The 23,126-nt window shown below is 36.7% G+C and overlaps 1 protein-coding gene across 1 annotated transcript; it reads right to left on the bottom strand.

The window, feature by feature from the left end:
• Positions 1-1,589: 1,589 nt before the first annotated feature.
• CCNT1 (cyclin T1) lies at positions 1,590-20,022 on the bottom strand. The gene is made up of 8 exons (XM_008570689.1): positions 19,862-20,022; positions 18,038-18,119; positions 11,350-11,478; positions 8,722-8,782; positions 6,233-6,278; positions 4,957-5,120; positions 4,722-4,792; positions 1,590-3,177 (listed from the first exon to the last, which is right to left on the bottom strand). The coding sequence occupies exons 1-8, from the start codon at positions 20,020-20,022 to the stop codon at positions 1,774-1,776; spliced, it is 2,118 nt and encodes a 705-aa protein (XP_008568911.1). The 3' UTR covers positions 1,590-1,773.
• Between the last annotated feature and the right edge of the window lie 3,104 nt (positions 20,023-23,126).

Genomic DNA, 23,126 nt, shown 5'->3' with positions numbered 1-23,126 from the left:
TACAACTCCTGTCTCCCTCTGACTTCCAATTAAAAGAATTCTTCTCCTTAAAGACTATTTGGCATGAAGTATGCTGCATTAAAAACAAAACAAACTCAAATTGCACCATCTTTTTCACAGCAAAAAGTGCCATGAAGACCAACGAATATCACATCAAATGATCTGTGTCTAGGTGGCAATTTCAGTTAGACAGCTTGGCTTAGAATTCTTCCAGCCATGATTTTTTGAAAGATTTCTTTCCTCATCAAAAATGTTTACTCCAACTACCAGGGATAATCAAGCCCCCATAACAACAGGATTCCTGACCTGTTTTTTTTAAAGGACTCTCAGAAATCTCCTTAAAGATCTCTGTCTAGAATCTAAAGCCACCAACAGTGAACAATCTAAACTTAACAGTATTTGTTGGCTAGGCTTTCTCGCTCTCATGGCACCAATGTTAAATTCACAAGCTCCAATCTCTGAAGTCATATAGGCTGCAAAAACTTGAGGATGCAGCTGTTTCCCTTCAGAAATACAGATAAAAAGTGAGTTTTAAGTTCATAAGGTAATTTAAAATGAGTACAATGTCCTAAAAACTCCAAATCACAATTTCATTGTTCTTAGTATCCTCTAGTTCCACGGCTAGTTCGGCTTCTCCCAGAACTATTCTTACATATGGCCTGGGCTTTCACAGGTGGGATATATACAGCACATCCCCTTTCCCATCAGAGACCCTGGGCTGCTCTCATTTGAACATTTTCCCAAAGCCCAACTTGAAAAAATGACACACCCAATTCTGCAGAGCAGAAGCTGGCCTTGCTCTCCAATACTTCTTCCTCAATCCCACCTCTGTCTTGCATCAAAACAAAAAAAGGGGTAAAAAGAAAGATTGCATAAGAGTTAAGAGTCAGGCCACTGGCTGCACTTGCCCAAAATGGCAGTAAGAGGTCTACTACTCAATTACAACATAAAGAAAGAGGAAAATACCATGTCAAATATATGCCTCTTCCTTCCTTTATGTTTTCAAGGCCAACCATGTTCTCTGTTGGGAAGTGAAAATGGTAAGGGACAGGGAGGGGAAGCTAAAACATGATTTTTAAACACACACTCTTAAAAACACACATACTCACACTTACACAAACACACTTAAAGGTCGTGACACTTCAAGTGGCCTGAGCCAATTTCAGAACTCTTGGCCAAATGCCTACCCTCCCACCCACCCTGCACACATTCCCACCCTCCAATCCCACCCCCTGGAGTCATTGCTATGTATCTCATACACACAGCAAAATCCCTATCCCCTCCCCAATCATATAAAAAAACTAAACAGATAACTTACTTTCTTTAAATTATTTCTTTTAAAGTCTCTTAAAAGATTCTGACATTTAAATACTTCCTCTCTTCTGATATATTAAACACCGCAATTGTGTAATAAAACAAACCCTCCATGTTTCAGTTCTGGCAAGAAGAGGGAAGATCATTAATTCCAATCAACCTAATTATGAGGTGCAGAGGCTAAGCATAGAGAAAGTGTTCTTAATCCTTCACAGCTTAAACACATCCCACCTCTCCAATATCAGTAAAAACTATAGTAAAATGGTTAAGTGTATGAGGCAGCAGATATAATAACCAAGGCCCTCTACCACCCTCCCACCTATGTTGCAATATCAATTTATTCCCTAGTCCAAGAAGGGTGACATATTTCATAAGGGAAGTAATTTTCATAGTCCAGAATCAGTAGTCAAAAAAAAAAAAAAAAACGTATGTTTCCTTTCTCTTTTTTTTTTTTTGTCTTTACTTAGGAAGGGGTGGAAGTGGTGGAGGAGGTTCTGATGGTAGAGGTGGTGGCCGGGGTTTGTCTGTATTGCCAGATCTGGAGGAGATTCCACCAGCTCGTGGATTCAGATATTCACCATAAGAATGAACAAATTCAAATGCTGGGGGCTGAGTTGGCTGAACACCCTGGGCACTGAGCAGGGAGTGAAGCATATTCACAGTATCTTGATAGTCTATTGTCTGGGTTGTACTGTGACCATTGGCCCCAGTGGGGCCTTTATCCAGTTTCATATGAGGAACTCGAGTTTTACAGCTGGGCTGTGAAAAGGGAAGTCCACTTGTGTCTGAGCTATGCCCAGGCAACTGGGCCACTGTAGGAAGAGGAGGGAAGGAGAAATTTATGGAAGCGGATTTAGTACTCTTGGCAATCTTGGCTGGATGATCAAACACTGCCCCTCCGGTCTCTTCAGGGGGGCCTCTTTTACGAGTAGAACTTGAAGAGGAGAAAGAACTAGACAAGCTATAGGTTTTGTGTACTAAGGTGTTTGTCTGGCTACTATGTTTTGGATCACCTGGACGTTTGTTCCCTGTACCAGCAGGAAGCTGTAAGTGAGAGTGCTTGTGAGAGTGGTGATTATGATGATGATGATGATTAGATGGGTGAGTCTTGTGCTTTTCTTTGTGCTCTCGGCTCTTTAAGACACTGTCATCTACAGAATTGTGCTTGTCAGCTGTGGCATGAACTTTAAAGCGCATTTTTATCTCCTCCTGTTTTGAAGAGGCAGCTTTATCTCCACCTGCCACTGGGATTCTCATTTTGAGAACTGTTTTGTCAGCCTTTTCCAGAAAAGGCCGCTCAGGGTTTTCTGAGCCCTCTATGGGCATTTTCAGAATCACTGAAGAATGGCTATCATGGTGAGACAGGAGATTTTGGGCGGCATATGCATATTGTGACTTAACATTGGCCTCCATGTTCTCCAATTGCCTCTTCTGGGCAGCCAACTCTTCTGCGTGCTTTGCACGGTATTCTTTCAGCGACACTTTAGCTGATGGCACACTCTTACTACTCTGTTTCTGGGAAATAAATGCATTTGAACCATCCTGTTGCAAGGAATGATCAACTCCTGTAAGTGCTAAATTCTCACTAGTCCGATGACCCTGAGCAGGTTCTAGTTTAAAAGGAGGTTGAGAGGACAGCCAACGTTCGCCCTGCAACATCTCCCCACTGTTTAATTTGCTGGATGACCCTTCAGAGATTGGAAGGGAAGGCACCGCACTTGTGGTAGAAGTTGACATGCTCATTAAACCTGCAATGGTTGTGTCTGAAGAGCTCTGAGAAATCATATTGAGGATTGTCTGCTCTGAAGTATTTTCATCCGCTCCTCGGTCATCTGCTTTTGTTTTCTTGGCAGGCTGGCATGCCTAGAATGGAGCAAATAACAACTCTTCGCATCAGATAATTTATTAAATGGAAAAACACTAAGAGGAGCAGATTGTATTTGTGCAACACTGGAAGTTTTGAATAAGCCACAAGCAAAAGGGTGCCCTAACATGAGGTCCAATAAATACTGCCATCAGGAGGAACTTTCAATCAAGAGTCACAGTAATCTATACTCATGTCACAATGCAACGACAACAAAAAAAGAATTTGTGCTTATTTAAAAACCATTCATGAACATCTGTGCCTTTTTATGACTGCTTATGATTGTAGTTAGTACATAAATTCTAAAAACTTTGGTGAGATTCTATACGAAATTAAAAGATGAATTATGTGGTCTCAAGCCTACTTCTAACCCAAGGCTTCTAACAGGCAAACTCATTTTCCACAATTCACTCAATTTAGGAGAATGAAATTAAGCTTATCAGTCTGGATTTATGAGAAATGAGGGAAATGTTTTTAAGCAAACTTTCTGTCTGACACCAGGGGAAAAAAAGGAATGATTATTCATAAGTAAGACGTTGAAGGGCTAGCTGTTTAGCTCAGCTGGTTAGACCACAGCCTTGTAACATCAAGGTCATGCGTTTGGTTCCCCAAACCAGCCATTGCCAAAAAAAAAAAAGTAATGGTTTAATGGTTTGGGCTGTCCAGTTAGCTCAGTTAGTTAGAATGCCACCTTCTAGCACCAATATCAAGGTACTGGCCAGCTGCCAAAAAACAAACAAACAAAATACCACTGGAGAAAATTATGCAAAGTGAAACAACCCAGGTGCAGAAATAAATATCACATGTCCTCACTCATAAGTGAGAGCTAAAAAAATAAACAAACTAATACACTGAACTTTTTAAAAGGAGAGAACAGAACTGTGGTTACTAGAGGTAGAAGCAGGGGGACAGAGAGGAGGATTAATGGGAAATTAATGAGAAATCGGTTAATGGACACAAAGAATGAATACATATTATAATGTGAATAAGCTAACTATTGTGATTTGATTATATACAACTACTAATAGTCAACTTTGTACCCCACAAATATGTATAATAAATTATCTTGCAATAAAAAAAAGATTTTGAAAAATATTCGAAATACAACTTTAAACATCAATCTATATAAAAACAGAATTCTAAAATCCATTTCAAAAGTACATAATGTCAAAGACAAAATTATAACATCAGCTCTAACCCTGTAAACCTCGTAATTCTATATCTTGACTTTATCAAAAGTCAGTACTCTGACTTAGAGAAGCCATGTTTTTTTCTCTGTCTCCACACAGAAAATACTCAACCAATGCTGCTGACCAACTGACCATATCATAGAAGTTGTACACACAAAGCAAATCTTGCTATCACCTACAGCCATTAACTTCTGGGCCAGTATCCAAGCTACGAAGTTGAAGTCATAATTATTATGCAACTATAAAAAGGGAAATTCCAAGCCTATGGTACATATCCAATTCTGGTATATCCACTACTGTAGACAAAAGAAGAAATTGGTTTTGTTCCAGAGACTGACAGCTGTAATTCTTACCCTCCAATTCCAAATGCGTTTGAGCCTGTTGGGAGTTTTCTCCAGAATCTGTAGAAATTCATGTGTCAATTCTACAAATAAAGAGCACATTCAAGAAAGATTCAGAGAGACAGAAGTAATGAACAAGAATAACCTCAACTAACTCACTATTTTCATTTGTATCAAGTCACCTTCGGCCAGATATGTGACAGAACAAGAGAGAATGCTTTTCAAGGTCCCTTACTCTAAAACTTACCATCTAAAAGTTCCAAGGTCACAGTGGCATCAACATACTCCCACCAGTGCTTCCCGTCAGTTGAGACTGGGATCTCCCAGTTGGACCACTTGCAAGCCAGATGAATGCAGACACAGGCCACCACAGGAGGTGTGTACTGCAGGCTAAATGTGGTCAAATGCAGGCTGACATCAGAGGGAAGGAAACAGAGAGTGTCATGAGCTCTCAATTCTCAACCCAAAGCTAAAACTCTCCATTATTTAAAAAAAAAGTTCAAAAAGACACAGGAGAGTAAGAAGGGCAAGAAATATCCAGTGCTCTGACCCAGCACTCATTATAATGATTTTCCATTAACTCACCTGCTCAGATAACATTTCTAAATTTTTTGACTACTTATCATTCAATCCACACACTGACCAGTGACCCAAAAACAAAAAACAAACAAAAAAGGCTAGATACTCAGTTTTTTATAACACTGACTTCTGGACAAGTATCCAAGCCCAGAAATCAGTGTTTATTACCTATTATCCTAAGAATAAGCTCAGACCTTAAAGAAATATCCTGAAATTATGTCGTCACTTGCCAATCACAGTTCTGGTCTACTTAAAATTAATAAAAAGACAATCATTCTCTCAAGTGTGAATATGCTTGATTGATGGTTTATTTTTAAAATTTCTCATTTCAGGTTATAAAAATGAATTGTAGCCCTGACAATTATTAGGGGTATCTTTGGTTTCCAACAAATAAGAGATGAGAGCAAACAGGTCATTTGGTAATACAAGTTATCTACTAATAATTAATTTTTTAAAAAAGGGAAGAAGAAAGAAAAGGTATTGCAACTCTTTACACACGTAAGTGCCCATTTGTTTGGGAGCAGGGGAAGGAAAAGGAGTCTTAAAATATCATAATTATCGCAGAATCCTCCAAATTAGACTTTTGGTCACAACAATGAGACCTAAGTTTATCTGAACTTTCAGAACAGTGCTCTTGGATATTTTAAGGCAAAGTAACACATGCAGAATGGAGTAGGCCATCAAAGAATCAGTATTAAATAATTTCATCAGCTTGGCAAATTAATAAGCACCACGGAAATTTAAGGTACAACACAAAAACTGTGAAGAAAAATCAACATTCACCAGAGTTGTCTATAACACACTATATCAAAGGTCATTTCCCCATGCATGTGTCTTTGGGTTCTAGTTTACTAAGTAGTTCTATATATTCCCTAAAAGGTAATAATTCCAACCCAAGTAAAGTCTTATCCCAAAAATATAAGGAAAAAAATTAAAATATAAACCTGTTGGTTGCCATGAAGTAAGAAGTCTGTGCTAAGTCCTTGCTTGCTAAAAACAAAACAAAACAAAATGGGGTGGGGGGAGAGAAAAAAAACTATTAGTCCCATTCATTTTCAAGAGATATTTAGTGAACATTTAATATTTGCAAAGTACTGGAAATACAGTGGTAAATGAGACAGACATGGTCCCTGACCACCTGATGTTTATATTCTACCAAAGGAGACAGATTAACTATTTTTAATGTTAATATTAATAATTATGCTGCTTCCAGACCTAGGAACTCAAGCTTTATTCTACACACCAGGTATCTGAGATACTTGTTTAAAATGCAATTCCCAGCTTGCTCCCTAGAGTTTTATTCAGTATGTTTGGAGAAGGGCATATTAAGCATTTTTAACAAGTAACCCAGAGTCTGATGCAAAGGTTCACTGAGAAACACTAAGCTAGGGAATGAACTGAGATGATATGGAGGCAAGATCAGAATCTAGAAGACTTAGATATATTTGAGAAAAGTGACATTTGCTTATTGAAAAAAAATTTTTTTAATTGAGTAACCTGTAATTTAATCCCCAAATCATCAAATAACATAAATTATTTAATATATTACAACGAAAAAAAAAACTGCTCTGGGTAACAAAGCAAATTTTTATCTTTCTTAGAACTCAGTCTTTTCAATATTAACATATATTGATCTCTGCTTAACCCTATTCTTGTTTAATGTAAACATTTTAATGCTCTCAAATATAAAGAACTTGGGAAAACTGGGAATTTTTACATCAAACACACGTTAATAAAATGTAAAATAAGGCCAATTAACAGGTCTACAAAACTATAAAAGGCATTGGGCCGGCCCGGTGGTGCACTGCTACAGTGCGCCGCCTGGGAAGCGCGGCAGCGCTCCCGCCGAGGGTTCGGATCCCACATACAGACCGGCCGCTCACTGGCTGAGCAAGGTGCGGGAGCAACACCAAGGGTTGCGATCCCGGTGCCGGTCCCGGTCCGGTACGGGTGCGACACTGAGGGTTGCGATCCGTTGCCAGTCACGAAAAAAGACAAAAAGGAAAAAAAAAATTAAAAAATTTAAAAAAAATAAAAAAAGAACTATAAAAGGCACTTAAGTGCACAATGGTATCCAGTCTTGATACTACTATTTAAACTAAATAAGAGGAACTGAGTTTCATTCAAATATAGCTACTATAATTAAATTAGAATAAAAAGAAAAGTCCTGCCAAGCTTTAGAAGTCAATCATGGAAATAAGTTCAAATAAATTGTATATGATCCTCTGGGTGGCCTTTAGCAAACCCTGGAATTAAAATAAGATCACCCACTCCCAAGACTTTCTTCCTTTTTTTTTGTCTTTTTTCGTGACCAGCAACGGATCGCAACCCTCTTTTTTTTTTTTTTGTTGGCTGGCCAGTAGAGGGATCGAGCCCTGGACCTTGGTATTATCAGCACCACACTCTAACCAATTGAGCTAACCAGCCATCCCATGATGTAAATTATGCTAAAAGGATAATTGGTTTCTGTAAATTCGATCTTATTCGTTTCCACACTAAAATATTAATAAACATTTATTCCATCAGAAAAATATCATTGTCTCCTGAAATATGATTGATTACCTTAAAGATAATTTATTTAAAATAAAAAGTTAACTAGCAGAATTAACTTCGGAGATAAACTTTGAAGAACTCATCATGTGTATATATGAAGGTACTTCAAAAAAGTTTGTGGAAAAATAAAATTAAAAGATAATACAAATCTTTCCACCTTCATATGTGCAAAAAAATACAGCTGTACCAATAACTTTTAAACACAATTCATGAAATCCTACCCTACTTAGAGAAAAGTGAAAACCCAAAAGAACAAGAAAAGAAAATCGTTATTTCCATATTTGCTCAGCTTTTAAAGTCAGCCTGTCCAGCGAAAATAATAGATAATAACAGAACATCATCAGAGTTGCCCATGCAACTGTGGGCAATAGCTTGAGTTCCTCCACTTTCACTGCTGTTCTATGAACACTGGTTACCAATTTTAAAAACAAATGCTGTTATCTAAATACAACGACAAACACACCGTAACAACCCATGGAAGAAAAGGGTTCTTTAGATAGTTTTTGCCATTCTTTATCAGGTTAAAGACTGCCAAACCTTAAAAAGCAAATCATGAACCCTAGAATGGGAAAAACAAAACAAAAAAACACTTACTGCTGTTTCAAAGGTCAGTTGCACCTACAGGCTCTCTATGGCACAGGCCATAGTTAAACTCTAAGCCCCACAACCCCTGTAATCTGGAAACAGATGGCCACTTTGCAAAAACCTTCCCAAGGGATTTTCTTCCTGTTTCCTATTTCACAAATGGCGGGGAGGAGGGGGCAGCTGGCCAGTACTGGGAACAAACCCTGGACCTTGAGTTTAACCAATCTCTTTTGCAAATTTTAAAATCAAATTATTACATAATTTTCTTTTAATGTTTTAAAGAAAATAAACTTACCCAAAGTCTGTAAAATTATGCTTTCTAAAATCACCAAATCTTGAACTTGCTGCAGGTAAGCCTACAGGTAAGATAAGATAAATTATTCACGAAAAAGACAAAATATATAAAGTGTAAACAACTCTAACAACCCCTCCCAGGAAAACCAAAACAGTAAAAGACGGGTGGGGTTGGTAGGTATGGTAGGAACTGAAATACAATCCTTATTCCTTATCTCATTCAGTACAGATTTTCCTTTTAAAAAAAAAAAAAAAAAAAAGGTACACTGAGAGATAACACTTCATTTATACATGGCTACAGAAAAAGCACCAGAGACCCGGTTTATTTTGACTGACAGATATTTTAGGTTTCAAAGTTCATGTGATTTAGACACAAGAAAGTTAAAATACATCTTTTTTCAACATCATCAAAATACAGTTGCAGAACTTTCCTATAGTACTATTTAACTGATATCAAACATTTGACTCCTGTTAAACATTCCCTTTGGGAGTAATGCTAGATTTCTAAAAATTAATAGAAAAGTTCAAAGGAAAAGGGAATAAACAAAAAAATTCTTCCAAATTTATGCCAGCCAATTATAGCCACTAGCCACATGTGGCTATTAAGCACTTGAAATGCAGCTAGTCTAAACTGAACTGTGTATAACTACAAAATACAAACTGGATTTTGAAGACTTAGCTAAAAAAAAGAATGAAAAATACCTCACTGATAACTTTTTAATATTGATTATATGCTAAAATGATAATATTTTAGATATACTGGGTTAAATAAAATATATTACAATTAATTTCCTTTTTTTCAAAATGAGGAGTGGGTGGACAGTGGCTAGTACAGGGATCCCGAACCCTTGACCTTGGTGTTATCAGCACCACTCTCTAACCAAGTAAGCTAACAGGTCAGCCCTAAAATGAGGATTTTTAATGAAGTTTAATGAAAAGAAAAATTTAAATTACACATGTGGCTCCCACTGTATTTCTACTGGACAGCTGTGTTCTAGAACTCTGAGAGAATGAGACCTGGCTCAGGAGTTAAGAGACCTATATTGTAGTTAACTTTTCACTTGACTTTATGATTTGAATTAAGTCTGACAAGGACTTAAACTATGTTAGTTCTCCTTTACATACAGTGGAGAAAATATCTTTTCCTAATCGCCTCACAAGGACTGGAGACCCATGTGAGAAGTTATGTAAATACGCTTTGGAGAAGGAAAAAAAGTAGGGATTATTTTCTTTGTTTTATTTTCTTGACTCAATTCTATGGACCAATGGCATTTACTAGTCTCTAACCTAAATAAAAGTTCAGAGAAATCACCCTTTTCTTTTTTTTTCCTTTTTGTCTTTTTTCATGTCCGGCAACGGATCGCAACCCTCAGTGTCGCGCCCGGACCGGGACCGGCAACGAGATCACAACCCTCGGTGTTGCTCCCACACCTCGCTCAGCCAGTGAGCGGGAACCGGTCTGTATGTGGGATCTGAACCCTCGGCGGGAGCACCGCCACGCTCCCAAGCGGTGCACTATAGCAGTGCGCCACCGGGCTGGCCCGAAATCACCCTTTTCAACAAGAGCTACCAGTGTGGCCCCAACAGAAAAATGAAGGAAGTCAAGACATTGCTATGCAAAACATAATTAGAAAGGACTATTGATAAAAACAAAAATAAAAATAACAAAAAACCTCTCTCCAATGTGATCAGAACACACAATTCCATTTAACTATTTGATAAAGGATGACCCATGTATTCACTGTGAGACATAAGTAATATAGAACAGAAATTCATAATTTTTCTCCAATACTTACAAATGTCAGACCTCTAAACTCCTCACTCCCCAATCATTGACTTCTAAAACCAGTAGTTTCCCTTGTTTAAAGAAAGTCAAGGAAGGATACAAGAAAAACAAAACGTATGTGTACATGCATAGGATAAAGGTCTGGAAGAAGATATATCTAACTATAATCAGCAGTATCCTCCTAGGAGAAGGGGAGATTAACTCTAACTTTTACTTTAAATGTTCCTTAAGTGTTTGGATTCTTTCATAACAAGTATATATAATTTTTATAATTTCTTAAAAAAAAAAACAGAACTAGTGAGGACTCATTTTCTTAAAGATGCATAATAAAAATTCATCTATAAGAATGTTCTTCATAACATTTATAGTCGTTTTAAAAAGCTGGAAATTATCTACACTTCTTAATGGAGAATGGTTTAAATATATATATATACATGTATATGATAAAATAGTATCTAGATATTTTTTAAAAGTAGACAATAAGATGGGAAAATATTTGGGATAAAGTGAGGGAAAAAAACAAAATACATGCTCACATAGCTATTCAATTTTATAGAAAAGAAGCTAAAGATAGTAGGGGTTCACATATATACCTGTGCTTCAGTGGTCCAAAATAAATGTAGGTAATATACCTTCTTTGTTTTTCTGCATTTCCCAATTTTACAACAATGAATACAATTAACTTTTGCCATAAAATTTATATGACTTTTTTGTTAAGGAAAAAACAAACACTAAAAGTTTCCTTTAATAGCCCTCATTCAAACTTCAGTAAATCAGTTACAAAATTAAGATTAAAATAAATTTAAAAAAAAAAAAAAAAAAACCAGATGTATAATCTCCTACCTCACTCCTAGTATCAGGAAGTGACTCCTGCGGATGGAGACAAGTATGTGCTACTTTGATGACATGTTCCAATTTTTTTGGTTGCTCCTCTACTTTAGCTGCTAGAAACAAGGCTGCTGGAGCCACAGACTGGATGGAGAGAAAATAAATAATATTTGTTATTTATTTATTTATAAATCAAGGTAGATCTTAAGAGTACCTAAGCCTCAAACAAATCAAGTTGTTTGCTTCAACTTCATCACCTCATTTATGCTCTTTCACCTACTTTTATCTTTCTCTCTCCTATTCATTAATCCATGTCCACTTGCAAACACCAATCCTTCAACAAACTCTGATTAAAACCTATCTATGAGAGAAGCTATGAGACATAAACAGATAGTTTTCTATTTAAAACAAGATTCTTTATTAAGTTTGTATCAAATCGCCCTATATATTTTTTCGTTAAGAACTAAATTGAAATGTCCAGAATAGGCAAACCCACAGAGAGAGAAAGTAAGTTAGTGCTTGCCAGGGGCTGCGGAGAGAGGGGAATGGGAGTGATTGCTAATGTGTGAGGAGTTTCTGGAGTGACATAAACATTCTGGAATTAGACAGTAGTGATGGTTGTGCAATTTTGTGAATATACTAAAACCCAGTAAATTGTACATTCTAAAACAATGAACTTTATTATATGTAAATTACATCTCAGTTTCTGATATATATATATATATATATATATATCAAATAGTACTTCAAAAATACAAAGCATGGTATTACACTCAAGTATTATACATAGAAGGCATTTTGGAGAAAAAAATTCAAGTCAGTATACAAGTAAACGACAGACACTAAACAATATAAAACATTAGAGCAATATGACACAAAGGTAGCCTAGTGATGTGGGAAACCTCAGGAAATTGAACTTTTCCTGAATCTTAAGAATATTCCAATGAATCAAAGATTACAATAGTAAGAGCTAGAATTCACAAGGAGTCAAGGAAATACAATAAGTAATTTTTCAGAATTTAAATATATATTTCACTTTAATGACTAGAGCTGACAAACATTCTAACATAGTTGTCTCTCAATATCTGCAGGGGATTGGTTCTAGGATCCCCATGTATACCAAAATCTCTGATGCTTAAGTCCCTTATATAAAATGGCTTAGAATATACTTTAAGGTGTGGGGATCTGGGCATGAAGCACATTTTAAACACTAAACTGAGCAGTTACATGAAATGGATGATGGGATGCAGGACACTAAAGATCTGGTTCATTTGTTTTGTTTTTGGTGGCTAACCAGTACAGGGATCGAACCCTGGACCTTGGTGTTATCGGCACCATGCTCTAACCAACAGAACTACCAGCCAGCCCCCACCCCCCTTTTTTTTTTTTTGTGGACACTAAAGATTTTTAACAAGAGCAACACTAAAGATTTTAGAAAAAATGTAGTTTAAGAAATATTAGGGCCGGCCTGTGGCTCACTCAGGAGAGTGCGGTGCTGATAACACCAAGGCCACGGGTTCGGATCCTATATAGGGAAGGCCGGTTCGCTCACTGGCTGAGTGTGGTACTGACAACACCAAGACAGGGGTTAAGATCCCCTTACCGGTCATCTTTAAAAAAAAAAAAGAAATATTAGAAAGATTAATCTCATGGTAAATTAATCTAGAAGGAGGAAAGGATGGGATACACTAAAAGTTAATTTTTAAAAATGAAAAAAATTTAATAATCAGGCATTAAGAAATAAAAGGTTTTTCTGTTTGTTTTTTCCAGCTGGCCGATAAGGGGACCCAACCCATGGGGCTGCGCTCTAACCAACTAAGCTAACTATCCAGCCCAGGAATAAAGTTTAGAGTGGGCACTAGCAGTAGAGAAAGAAAAAAGCACAAGCATCACTTTGGAAAATTAATAGGGCTGCACTAAATATACATATGTATGTACATACAGAGAAAAAAATTCAAATGGGCTATACTCCAAAATGTTAACAGGATTATCCCTAAAAAGTGGGTTATAAGGAAATCTTCATTTTCTCCTTCATTTTAATTTTATGATAATAAAAAAAATTTATAGAGACAGAAAAAATAGTAACACTATAAAAATTAATAAGACTTTATAACTGATTGGACAAAGGGGAAAGAGAAAAGGACAAGTCAAAGACAGCACTAAGATTTTACGCCTATACAACTTTGCCTTCCAGGAACTAAAAAAATATATGAAAGGAGCTAACTAAAATATGGTATACAAACAATGGATAACAAAGTAAGATAAAATCTCATTAAATGAAAGACTGCAAAAGATAAATTTCAATTTCATTTTTGTGCACTCAACCATATAAATACTCAATGCTCCTCACTCAATGCTCCTCATGGAATCACTTTTCAAGCTTGCTTATCAAAGCATTTTCCCTTCAAAGGCAAAGTTTCTCTAAGAGGAATTCTTATAACCAGTTAAGAGCATAAAATTTGTACCAGCCAGCTACTAAAAAATATATATATAAAATTTTCTCCATTTTAAAAGAACAATAATAATGTCAGCTAATATTTATTGATTGCTATGTGCAGGCACTTTGTAAATTAATTTATTTAAATCCTATTAACTACTCTATGAGATAGGGACTATTAATGTCTCCATAAAGATGAGAACTCTGAGGCCTATGGTAACTTGCCCAAAGCCACACATTAGGAAGCACTGTAGCAAGGTTCCAAATCTAGATGTTTGATTTCACAGGCCATACTTTTAGTTATAAGGAAATCTTCATTTTCTCCTTCATTTTAATTTTATGATAATAAAAAAAATTTATAGAGACAGAAAAAATAGTAACACTATAAAAATTAATAAGACTTTATAACTGATTGGACAAAGGGGAAAGAGAAAAGGACAAGTCAAAGACAGCACTAAGATTTTACGCCTATACAACTTTGCCTTCCAGGAACTAAAAAAATATATGAAAGGAGCTAACTAAAATATGGTATACAAACAATGGATAACAAAGTAAGATAAAATCTCATTAAATGAAAGACTGCAAAAGATAAATTTCAATTTCATTTTTGTGCACTCAACCATATAAATACTCAATGCTCCTCACTCAATGCTCCTCATGGAATCACTTTTCAAGCTTGCTTATCAAAGCATTTTCCCTTCAAAGGCAAAGTTTCTCTAAGAGGAATTCTTATAACCAGTTAAGAGCATAAAATTTGTACCAGCCAGCTACTAAAAAATATATATATAAAATTTTCTCCATTTTAAAAGAACAATAATAATGTCAGCTAATATTTATTGATTGCTATGTGCAGGCACTTTGTAAATTAATTTATTTAAATCCTATTAACTACTCTATGAGATAGGGACTATTAATGTCTCCATAAAGATGAGAACTCTGAGGCCTATGGTAACTTGCCCAAAGCCACACATTAGGAAGCACTGTAGCAAGGTTCCAAATCTAGATGTTTGATTTCACAGGCCATACTTTTAACCACAAGCTTGACCTCTTGAGAGTCAACAAATGAGAGTAAAATACACCTACTCAAATTTGTGAGGTATTAAATACAGGATCTGTATTTTGAAAAATATAATGTACAACATAAACACATAAACACACACCACAAATAGTCCACCACTACTTTTATATTCCCCCACTTGAAAATATTTAAGACAGTACATATAGAAATTCAATTAATGAAGCTGAATTTCTCTCAAAATGAGAGTAAACACAATTCCAGAACTTAACTGAAAAGAAATAAACCAGTCATTTAACCATGTCTACTAAAGAAATAAAATTTTCAATTAAAAGGCAAGTACTCTACCTACAAGGTAGAGTATTGTATCTTGATCTGAGTGATTGTCACAAATATATAATAATGCAAACATTAATCGATTTGCATGCTTCAGATTTTTATGCTTTACTGTATGTTATACCTCAATAAAAATTTTCAAACAAAAAAAAAAGAAAAAAGAAAGGCAAGAGTTCTAGGCTCCAAAACCCTGTAAACAAGGAGAACGATTTGCATGCTTCAGATTTTTATGCTTTACTGTATGTTATACCTCAATAAAAATTTTCAAACAAAAAAAAAAAGAAAAAAGAAAGGCAAGAGTTCTAGGCTCCAAAACCCTGTAAACAAGGAGAAACAATAACACAAGAAAAATATTTACAACACCTGTCAACAGCTCTAAGAGCTCATGTAAAAAAGATAATCAGAACAATAAAAAAGGGGGCAAAGAGAACCAATAGTCTCAATTCTTCAATTTCATAAGAAGAACAATGATCAAAGGGCAAAAGAAGCTCAGCTTCACTAACTGAAGAAATGTAAATTAAGAAAAATAATTTAGGACCCCATCTATGTTGTTCATCAATATATCCCTAGCACTTGACAAGTAGTTAGAACTCAATAAATATTTTCTTGAAGTAATGAATATTTGTTATTAGAGTGCAAAGGAAAGGACCCTCTCCTATAGTGCTGGAAATAATGTATACTGGTATAATATTATTATTACGCTTTTATTTATTTATGTTTTTGGCAGTTGGCCAGTACAAGGCTCAAACCCTGAACCTTAGTATATCAACACCACACTCTAACCGGATGAGCTAACTGGCCAGCCAAAGGTATAATTTTTCTAATAGGGCAAATTGACACAACAAAAATTTTACATATGCATACCCTTGGGCAAAGCAATTCCACCTATAGGAATTTATATTAAAATGTTCATATAAGTGCACTATAAAAGTACAAGACTATCCCATGTAACATTATTTATAGTATAATCAACTAGAAACAACCCAAATATCCACAAATAGGGAGCTGGTTAAATAACGGTAACTACACAAATACTATGTGGCCATTTAAAATAATAAGAAACCAATATGAAAGGATGTCCAATATATACCGTTAAGTGATAAAGGCAAGTTGCACAACAGTAGTATAGCAAGACATGATTTTTTTAATAGACACTAGTATATGTACACAAATATGTCTAAGACACTATATGCCAAACATTTATCAATGATTACCTCTGAAAGGTGGGATTACAGAAGAGCTTTCACTTTCTACTTTATATATTTTTGTATTGTTTCTATTTTTACCATGGGAATTTATTACCTTTGTAATAAGAAGGAAAAAAAAAAACATGAAAAAATGCATGAGGGCTTGACAGGATATATCAATGCCACAACAAAGTACTAAGTACCCTCAAATTTTAATTTGGATTCCATCACAGCTAAACTTTTAACATATTAAAAGAGTGACATTTTTAATCTGTTATTCCAGAATGTGCCTAAAATCAATCCTCTAAAGAAGATCAACAACCCCAAATTAATCACTGGATTTTGGAAAAGGTCATGACATCCAAAAGAATATCTCTTTATTGGATAATTACTAGACCACTCATTCATTCAACAAGTTTACTCTTTTTTTTTTGAGAGTTGGCTGGTACAGATCCCTTGATGTGTTGTTATCAACACTATTCTCCAACCAACTGCGCTAACTGGCCAGCCCTGATTTCAAATCTTTATCATAGTAAAAGGAAAGAATTATAGAAAACCTTCAGAATAGGCAAGACAGCTATGGACTTCCTCTTCAAATTTTCATTCTTTATCCACTACCTTCTATTCTGGTGCTATCAGATAGCCTCATTAAATATTGATATCCTTGTCTCTCCCTTAATAAGAAGGGCGTGCTCTTCCTGGGTGAGGGATATGTTTAAAAAAAAGAAGGGTATACTCCTTGCAATCAGAGGTAAGGTATGGCTGGAGGTATGGGGGCTAATAACAGAAGAAAACTAACTGGATAATTGGCATAAATCAGAAATACTTAGTCCACAAATCCAAAGGGTTTCTTGTGCAATTACTTCCAATACTTACTCCATCAATTTCTTACACTACAGGAGCTATATCTAGCTTCACACTGTCTCTTCCAACAGCACACACACCCAAAAAGCTCAAAAACCATCATCCTAAGGATAAGTCTAAAATAAGTTCCCTCAAAAGCATAACCTTTTCTTTAAAAAAAAAAATGAAATATTTGACTCACAAATTCTTATAAAGCGTTCATCAAATTTATTCCTATTACCTTGGGATTTTATTAAACAAATACAGTCTTACCTGCAACCTGGATATCACTATGTATTCACTTCCAAGTCAATTACAATAATGTTAATAGGGCCATTTCAGGTAGCAAAACTGAAAATAGAACTATTTACAATTCTGTCCAGAAAAAAAAAAATCTATTACTATTATTTTCTTTGTTCTATTCTTAAAAGCCATTTCCCCACTCATTATTACATAATGTACCTTCCCCTCCAACCAGTCATTGATCAGAATTTTATCGAAGGCTTTTGGAAAACCTAAATAACTTACATTGACTTGTTTTCCTGGGACATTGTTATTATTTGCCACTTCGAAAGTTACGCTTAAATTAAGCATAATTTCCCATTTAATGCTGCTCCTCCAACCCAAAAATATTAGCTTTAAGTATTCGATAGTTTATTTCTTTATTAGATAAGCCACCTTCTCTAAGAATACACTAAACCTACTAGAAAATTAAACACTTCACAGGAAAACTGGAAAGGTGGATTCAGAACAGCAGTGTGACAATGAAAGAGATCAATCCTAAATTCTAAAGTTCAAATCCCAGTTCAGAGACCAACCACAAAGAAATAGATACTTGCAATCAATCACAAAAGGATTACACTATATAAAAAAAATCATACTTACATTTCGATGGAACTGTGTAAAGGACTGAATCATGTAGAATCGATGCATGTATACTATAGCAGTGTTGATAGTCAATTGTGACCTAATGTGTTCAAGTTAAGGTCCAAGAACAGGCAGGCAGGCAATATAATTCTCAAAAATATAAACTCTATGTCTTCCTGAAAAGACCAAATGGCCAAGCACAGTAGATGCCCCTAAATGAAAATCATACTTACCTCTCCAAACCAAAGAGCAGGTCTGTCTTCTTTCACCAAATTATCACCAACCAGCACTCAGCATAATGCCTCACACATAACAGATATTAAAATAAATTTACTGAATGAATAAACAAACTTTTGAGGATGTGTGGATTAAGACGGAATATAAACAAAACTATAAGATCTTAAACCTTTCTGTCACTTGCATTCTGAATATCCCGCAATGGCACTCCATTAGCTCAGGATATCTTTTTAACATGATTTACAAGGCCCTCCCTGATCTGGCTCCTGGGTTTGTCTCCACCATCTCCCTCATCTTCTAACCTCCAGCAACTAACTTTTCAGTTCCACTTCTCTCTGGCAAGCAACCCTTCTCACATGGTGATCCCTGGGACCAGAAACACTTTGAAATGATTTGATATTCATTCACCGAAAAGAAAAAAATGCCATACTTCTAAAGACCTCAGCAGACAAAGTGAGGTACAGAGGTGATGGAGTCCCATGACGGCAATAACCTAACACATATAAAAAGTAAGGGTTTTAATGATACACAGAAACCGAATTTCAAACAAAAAGTATTAAGTCCTTCCGTACTGACTGGAAGCTTTAGAAACAAATTGGATATCAATAGGAAACAAACTGGCAATAAAAAGGACATCTATTTTGAGATGAGCACACCTTAAAATACAAATACTACACAGTCAGCAACACATTTAAGTGGAAGATGCATAAATGGAAGCTGCACCCAAGAAAAACTATTCATATGCAGAGTGGAAAGAACTTTAAAACTGTATTAGTTTCCTCCGTCATAAAATGAACATATTTTGTAACAAAAATAGGTGGGAAAAGTTCACTAAACTACCTCATCTTTGAAATATGAAGAAAACGAATGCACACCATCACTCTGAGTAACTTAAGAACCCAATAATATTTTGTAAATGATTTAAAACATTAGATCCGTAGACTCAACATTCCTTCAAACCTAAACTGACATCCTTCCTCTGAAACTCGTTAAAACCCTAACGACAGCTATTAATGTGAACGTCTGAATTCCAAGCATTGTGCTGGGCATAAAACCAAATAAATGCAAAAGGTATCATCCCATTTTACAGCTGAGAAGACCAAGAATTTAACAAGTTACTTAAACAGTTAGTGAAAGGAAAGGATATTAAACCATAGCTGGAGCATTAATTCTAGGCCATCCTTCACAAGACCTTCAGGTACTGAATTTCTCCAAACTCTTCACAAACTGAGTTTGGGAGTCAGCCGTCAACAGTGACATCTCTACCAGACCCCTAGGGCATAGCAGAAAAGTAGAATCTCAAAGTCACCAGAGCAAGTCAGAAAACACTGAAGAGGGACTACGAGGAGCTGGTTAGAACTCAAAGCCGGGAAGGATACGAATTCCCAGCAAGGCTGGTGGCATGGCTCAAGAAGCGGGAAATTAACTCCACCTCGCTTCCCTCGCGCGAACTGTTTCAGCCCGCCCCATCGTGGGCTTTCCTACCTAGACATCCAGCTCCTGCCCATCTTCTAACCCACTTCCGTCCCTGACAGAGCCTGAGGCCTGGGCACCAGAGCATGGCGGGACCGACTCCAAAGCCGAAGGCCTAGGCCGCAAGGATACACGTTAAGACGTTGCCCCATGTCCTGGAGCAGCTTGGCCGCCTGTTGGCGATTCGAAAGTTCTTTATCTGGGTCCAGACCAAAACGACGGGATGGGCTATTTTCCAGCTGTTCTCGAGTAAAATACCACCGTTTGTTGTTGTTCTTCCTCTCTCCCTCCATACTGCTTCAACCAGAAGGCAGCGGCGGAGGCTGCAAGCACTTCCCAGCGTCACCTAAGCGGCGACGCACATCCGCTGTGCGGGGGCTACTGCGACGTGACGAACTTCGTTAAAAGTCGACGACCAGGTTGTGACACGCTTCCGCCGAGGAAGTAAAAGTCAAAGGGCCTACTTCCGGAATGGACCTCGCGACACCCTGTAGCCGAGTTTACAGCCAGTACGCGACCAGGAAAGACCTTGAGGCGAGGATGCAGGCGCCAGTCATGTGACCGTTGGGAAGTAGGGTGGAGTTAGAACTTCTCGTTCAAACCACGTCTCTTCCCGCGAGAGCTGGGCTCTGTTCGCGCCCTGGGCTAGGCGGGGAGCAACAGTTGCAGTGAAGCTAGGCACCCACCTGCGCGCCGCTGTGCGGCTCTTCGCAGAACTTCGTTTGAGGCAAAGGTGGCGATATAAAATGGGACAGATGGAGACCTTGACAGAGAAAATAGGTGAAACTGTCAAAACCTGAAAACAGTAATCAAAGGGGGTGGCCCTGTCGTAATGTAGAATACTACAACCCATTTGAAAAGCTGCTTTGCAAAATGTAGCCAAAGCCGCGAAAACGTTCCTGCGTTTCGCCACAGTGATCCGACTTAAAGGAATAAAATGAAATGAACAGCATTAATTTAGTACTTACGTGTCCCAGTCACAATACTGATTCTTAAATATGATGCTTTAATTTAATCGGCACAATTCTAAGAGTAATAATATTTTAATCTCTACTTATGAATGGGTGAACCTAAAACTTCCCTTTCAGTGTGGAACGCTTCCATCACCACCCCTCACGTGCATACTTTTTTTAAGTTCCCGTCCTCTATCAAGATGTGTCCCAACTCCAACGTCTGATAGCTGTTTCATCCTGGTCAAGATTATTAACCTCCCTGTGCTCTTCGATAAAATGTAAATGATATAAGACCTACCGTTTTAGGTTGTGAAAGGGAGTAAATGAAGATTTAACGAGTTAAAATCATTTATAGTAGTACCTAGTACGTAGAAAACATTCAGTAAGTCGTCTTGTTATCATAGTATTCATCACGGTTTATTGTAATTGAGGGCAAGGACAATGCCTTCATTTTTGTATCCCTAGCTCTACTTAATACAGCTCTGGCACTGGTGAATAATCAATAAATCTTTGTCAAATAAATGCTTACAACACCCTAGAATACAGAAACTGAGGCTCAGGGAGATCAAGTAGTTTGCCCTTCACTACACAGCTAGTAAGTGTAGATTTAAAAATCGAGTCTAATTCCGTTGTTCTTTCTATTCTAGCAAACTGTATTCCTCCTTTTCTGGAACCACACTCAATTTACTTTGATTAAATTTGGATAATTTTAGGTAAATCTGTACAATATTAGAATCCTTTGTCTTGCTTTTATAATATTTGGGGGTTTGTTATGTCTAGACATGCCTGCTCTTACTATCTTTGATTCTAATTCATTCTCAGAAGTGTTTCCTTCCATTTCAGGCCCTCTTCTACCATATACTGCCTACAATTAGTATTAGCTCTGTTTTACCCTGGAGAAATTGAGGTTCAGGAAGATTTAAATGATTTACTTCAGGTTATAATGTAAAAGACCTTATGAAATCAAACTTCTTCCATCACAGACTTTTTTCTTTTAATAGAATAAGCACTTTTTCATTTATCCCTCTTGCCTAATTTCAGACATGTGTTTGGTTCTCCACTTAATCTCTTGGATTGATGACTCCATATTGAATTTTCTGTCTTGGCTGAGTATACCACTCTTCAAGGAAAAAGTTCTGGTATCTGTCAGGCTTCAGGCAATGCAGCTGCTAATCGTGGCTTGCTACCCTAACACACAGAGGAGGGGCACCTTTGTAAATCAGAAAAAAAAAAACATTCTTTGACATAGTATGTAATTATTTGAAAGTAGGAAACAGTGATAATATAATTGCTAAATATATGAGTTTTTGAGTCAGGCCTAGATTCAAACTCAGTTATTCCTTTTTTTTAATCCCCAGCCATCTTAACCATTTTTAAGTGTACAGGTCAGTAAGGTTAGCTATATTCACATCGTTGTGCAACAGATCTCTAGAACTTTTTCATCTTGCAAAACGAAAACTATACCCATTGAACAGTTCCCTATTTCCCCCTGCTTCCAGCCCCTGGCAGCCATCATTCTACTTCCTATTTATTTGACTTTGACAACTTTAGATACCTCACATAAGCAGAATCATACAGTATTTGTCTTTTTGTGACTGGCTTATTTTACTTAGTGTAATGTCCTCAAAAATCCCCACTATTCTTTTAACTAGCTGTGATCTTGAATGTCATTTCTTCATCCTGAGAGAATATCTGGCACATAGTAGGTTTTCAATACATGTTTATTGTCAAGGTAATGTTAACCTTCAGATACATTGCCTTTTTATTGCTGTTGTTTTTGTTTTATTTTTGGCAGCTGGTCAGTGGGGGGATCCGAACCTGTGAACTTGGTGTTATAAGGTTGCACTCTAACCAACTGAGCAAACCAGCAAGCCCCAAATACATTGCCTTTAAAGAACAATTGACAAAATCTTAAGCCAGAGGAATTTTCCTTTTTTCTTTTTTTAAAAATGTAAATAGGACTACATTTTCTGTAAATCATACCTCTGGGGCTCCTCTTCCTATTCACTAGACTAATCTTGTTCTGAGAACAGGACTATACCATATTTTATGGTTTCACCTTATTTTACACTGTGGCTATGAATATCATATTTTAACCATGTCAAACATTACCATTTCTACTGTTATAATAGTTTCTCAACATTCATGTAGTTTCCATATTAAAATATGAAAAGACAATGTTCTATTTACCTTGCTCCCTAACTCCACGTTCAGTAGTGTCACATTGATAGCTTGAAATCAGCCTTGGTGGGGCTGGCCCGTGGCTCACTTGGGAGAGTGTGGGACTGATAACACCAAGGCCAAGGGTTCGGATCCCTGCATAGGGATGGCTGGTTAGTTCACCTGGGAGAGTGTGGTGCTGACAACACCAAGTCAAGGGTTAAGATCCCCTTACTGGTCATCTTTTTTTAAAAAAAAGAAAGAAATCAGCCTTGGTGTGTATG

This window comes from Galeopterus variegatus, unplaced genomic scaffold (genome assembly GCF_000696425.1).
Source record: "Galeopterus variegatus unplaced genomic scaffold, G_variegatus-3.0.2 Scaffold622, whole genome shotgun sequence".
NCBI classification, from domain to species: Eukaryota; Metazoa; Chordata; class Mammalia; order Dermoptera; family Cynocephalidae; genus Galeopterus; species Galeopterus variegatus.
Note: the sequence above shows the minus strand (reverse complement) of the source record. Positions and strands in the feature narration are given on the sequence as shown.

What these genes read in the sequence shown, in the direction of transcription:
- CCNT1 (XM_008570689.1), bottom strand. Translation starts at nt 20,022, where the DNA reads ATGGAGGGAGAGAGGAAGAACAACAACAAACGGTGGTATTTTACTCGA. An exon ending in ATGGGGCAACGTCTTAACGT is followed by an intron (nt 18,120 to 19,861) that starts GTATCCTTGCGG and finishes TGAACACATTAG; the next exon opens with GTCACAATTGACTATCAACA. An exon ending in TTCCTGATACTAGGAGTGAG is followed by an intron (nt 8,783 to 11,349) that starts GTAGGAGATTAT and finishes TCTTACCTGTAG; the next exon opens with GCTTACCTGCAGCAAGTTCA.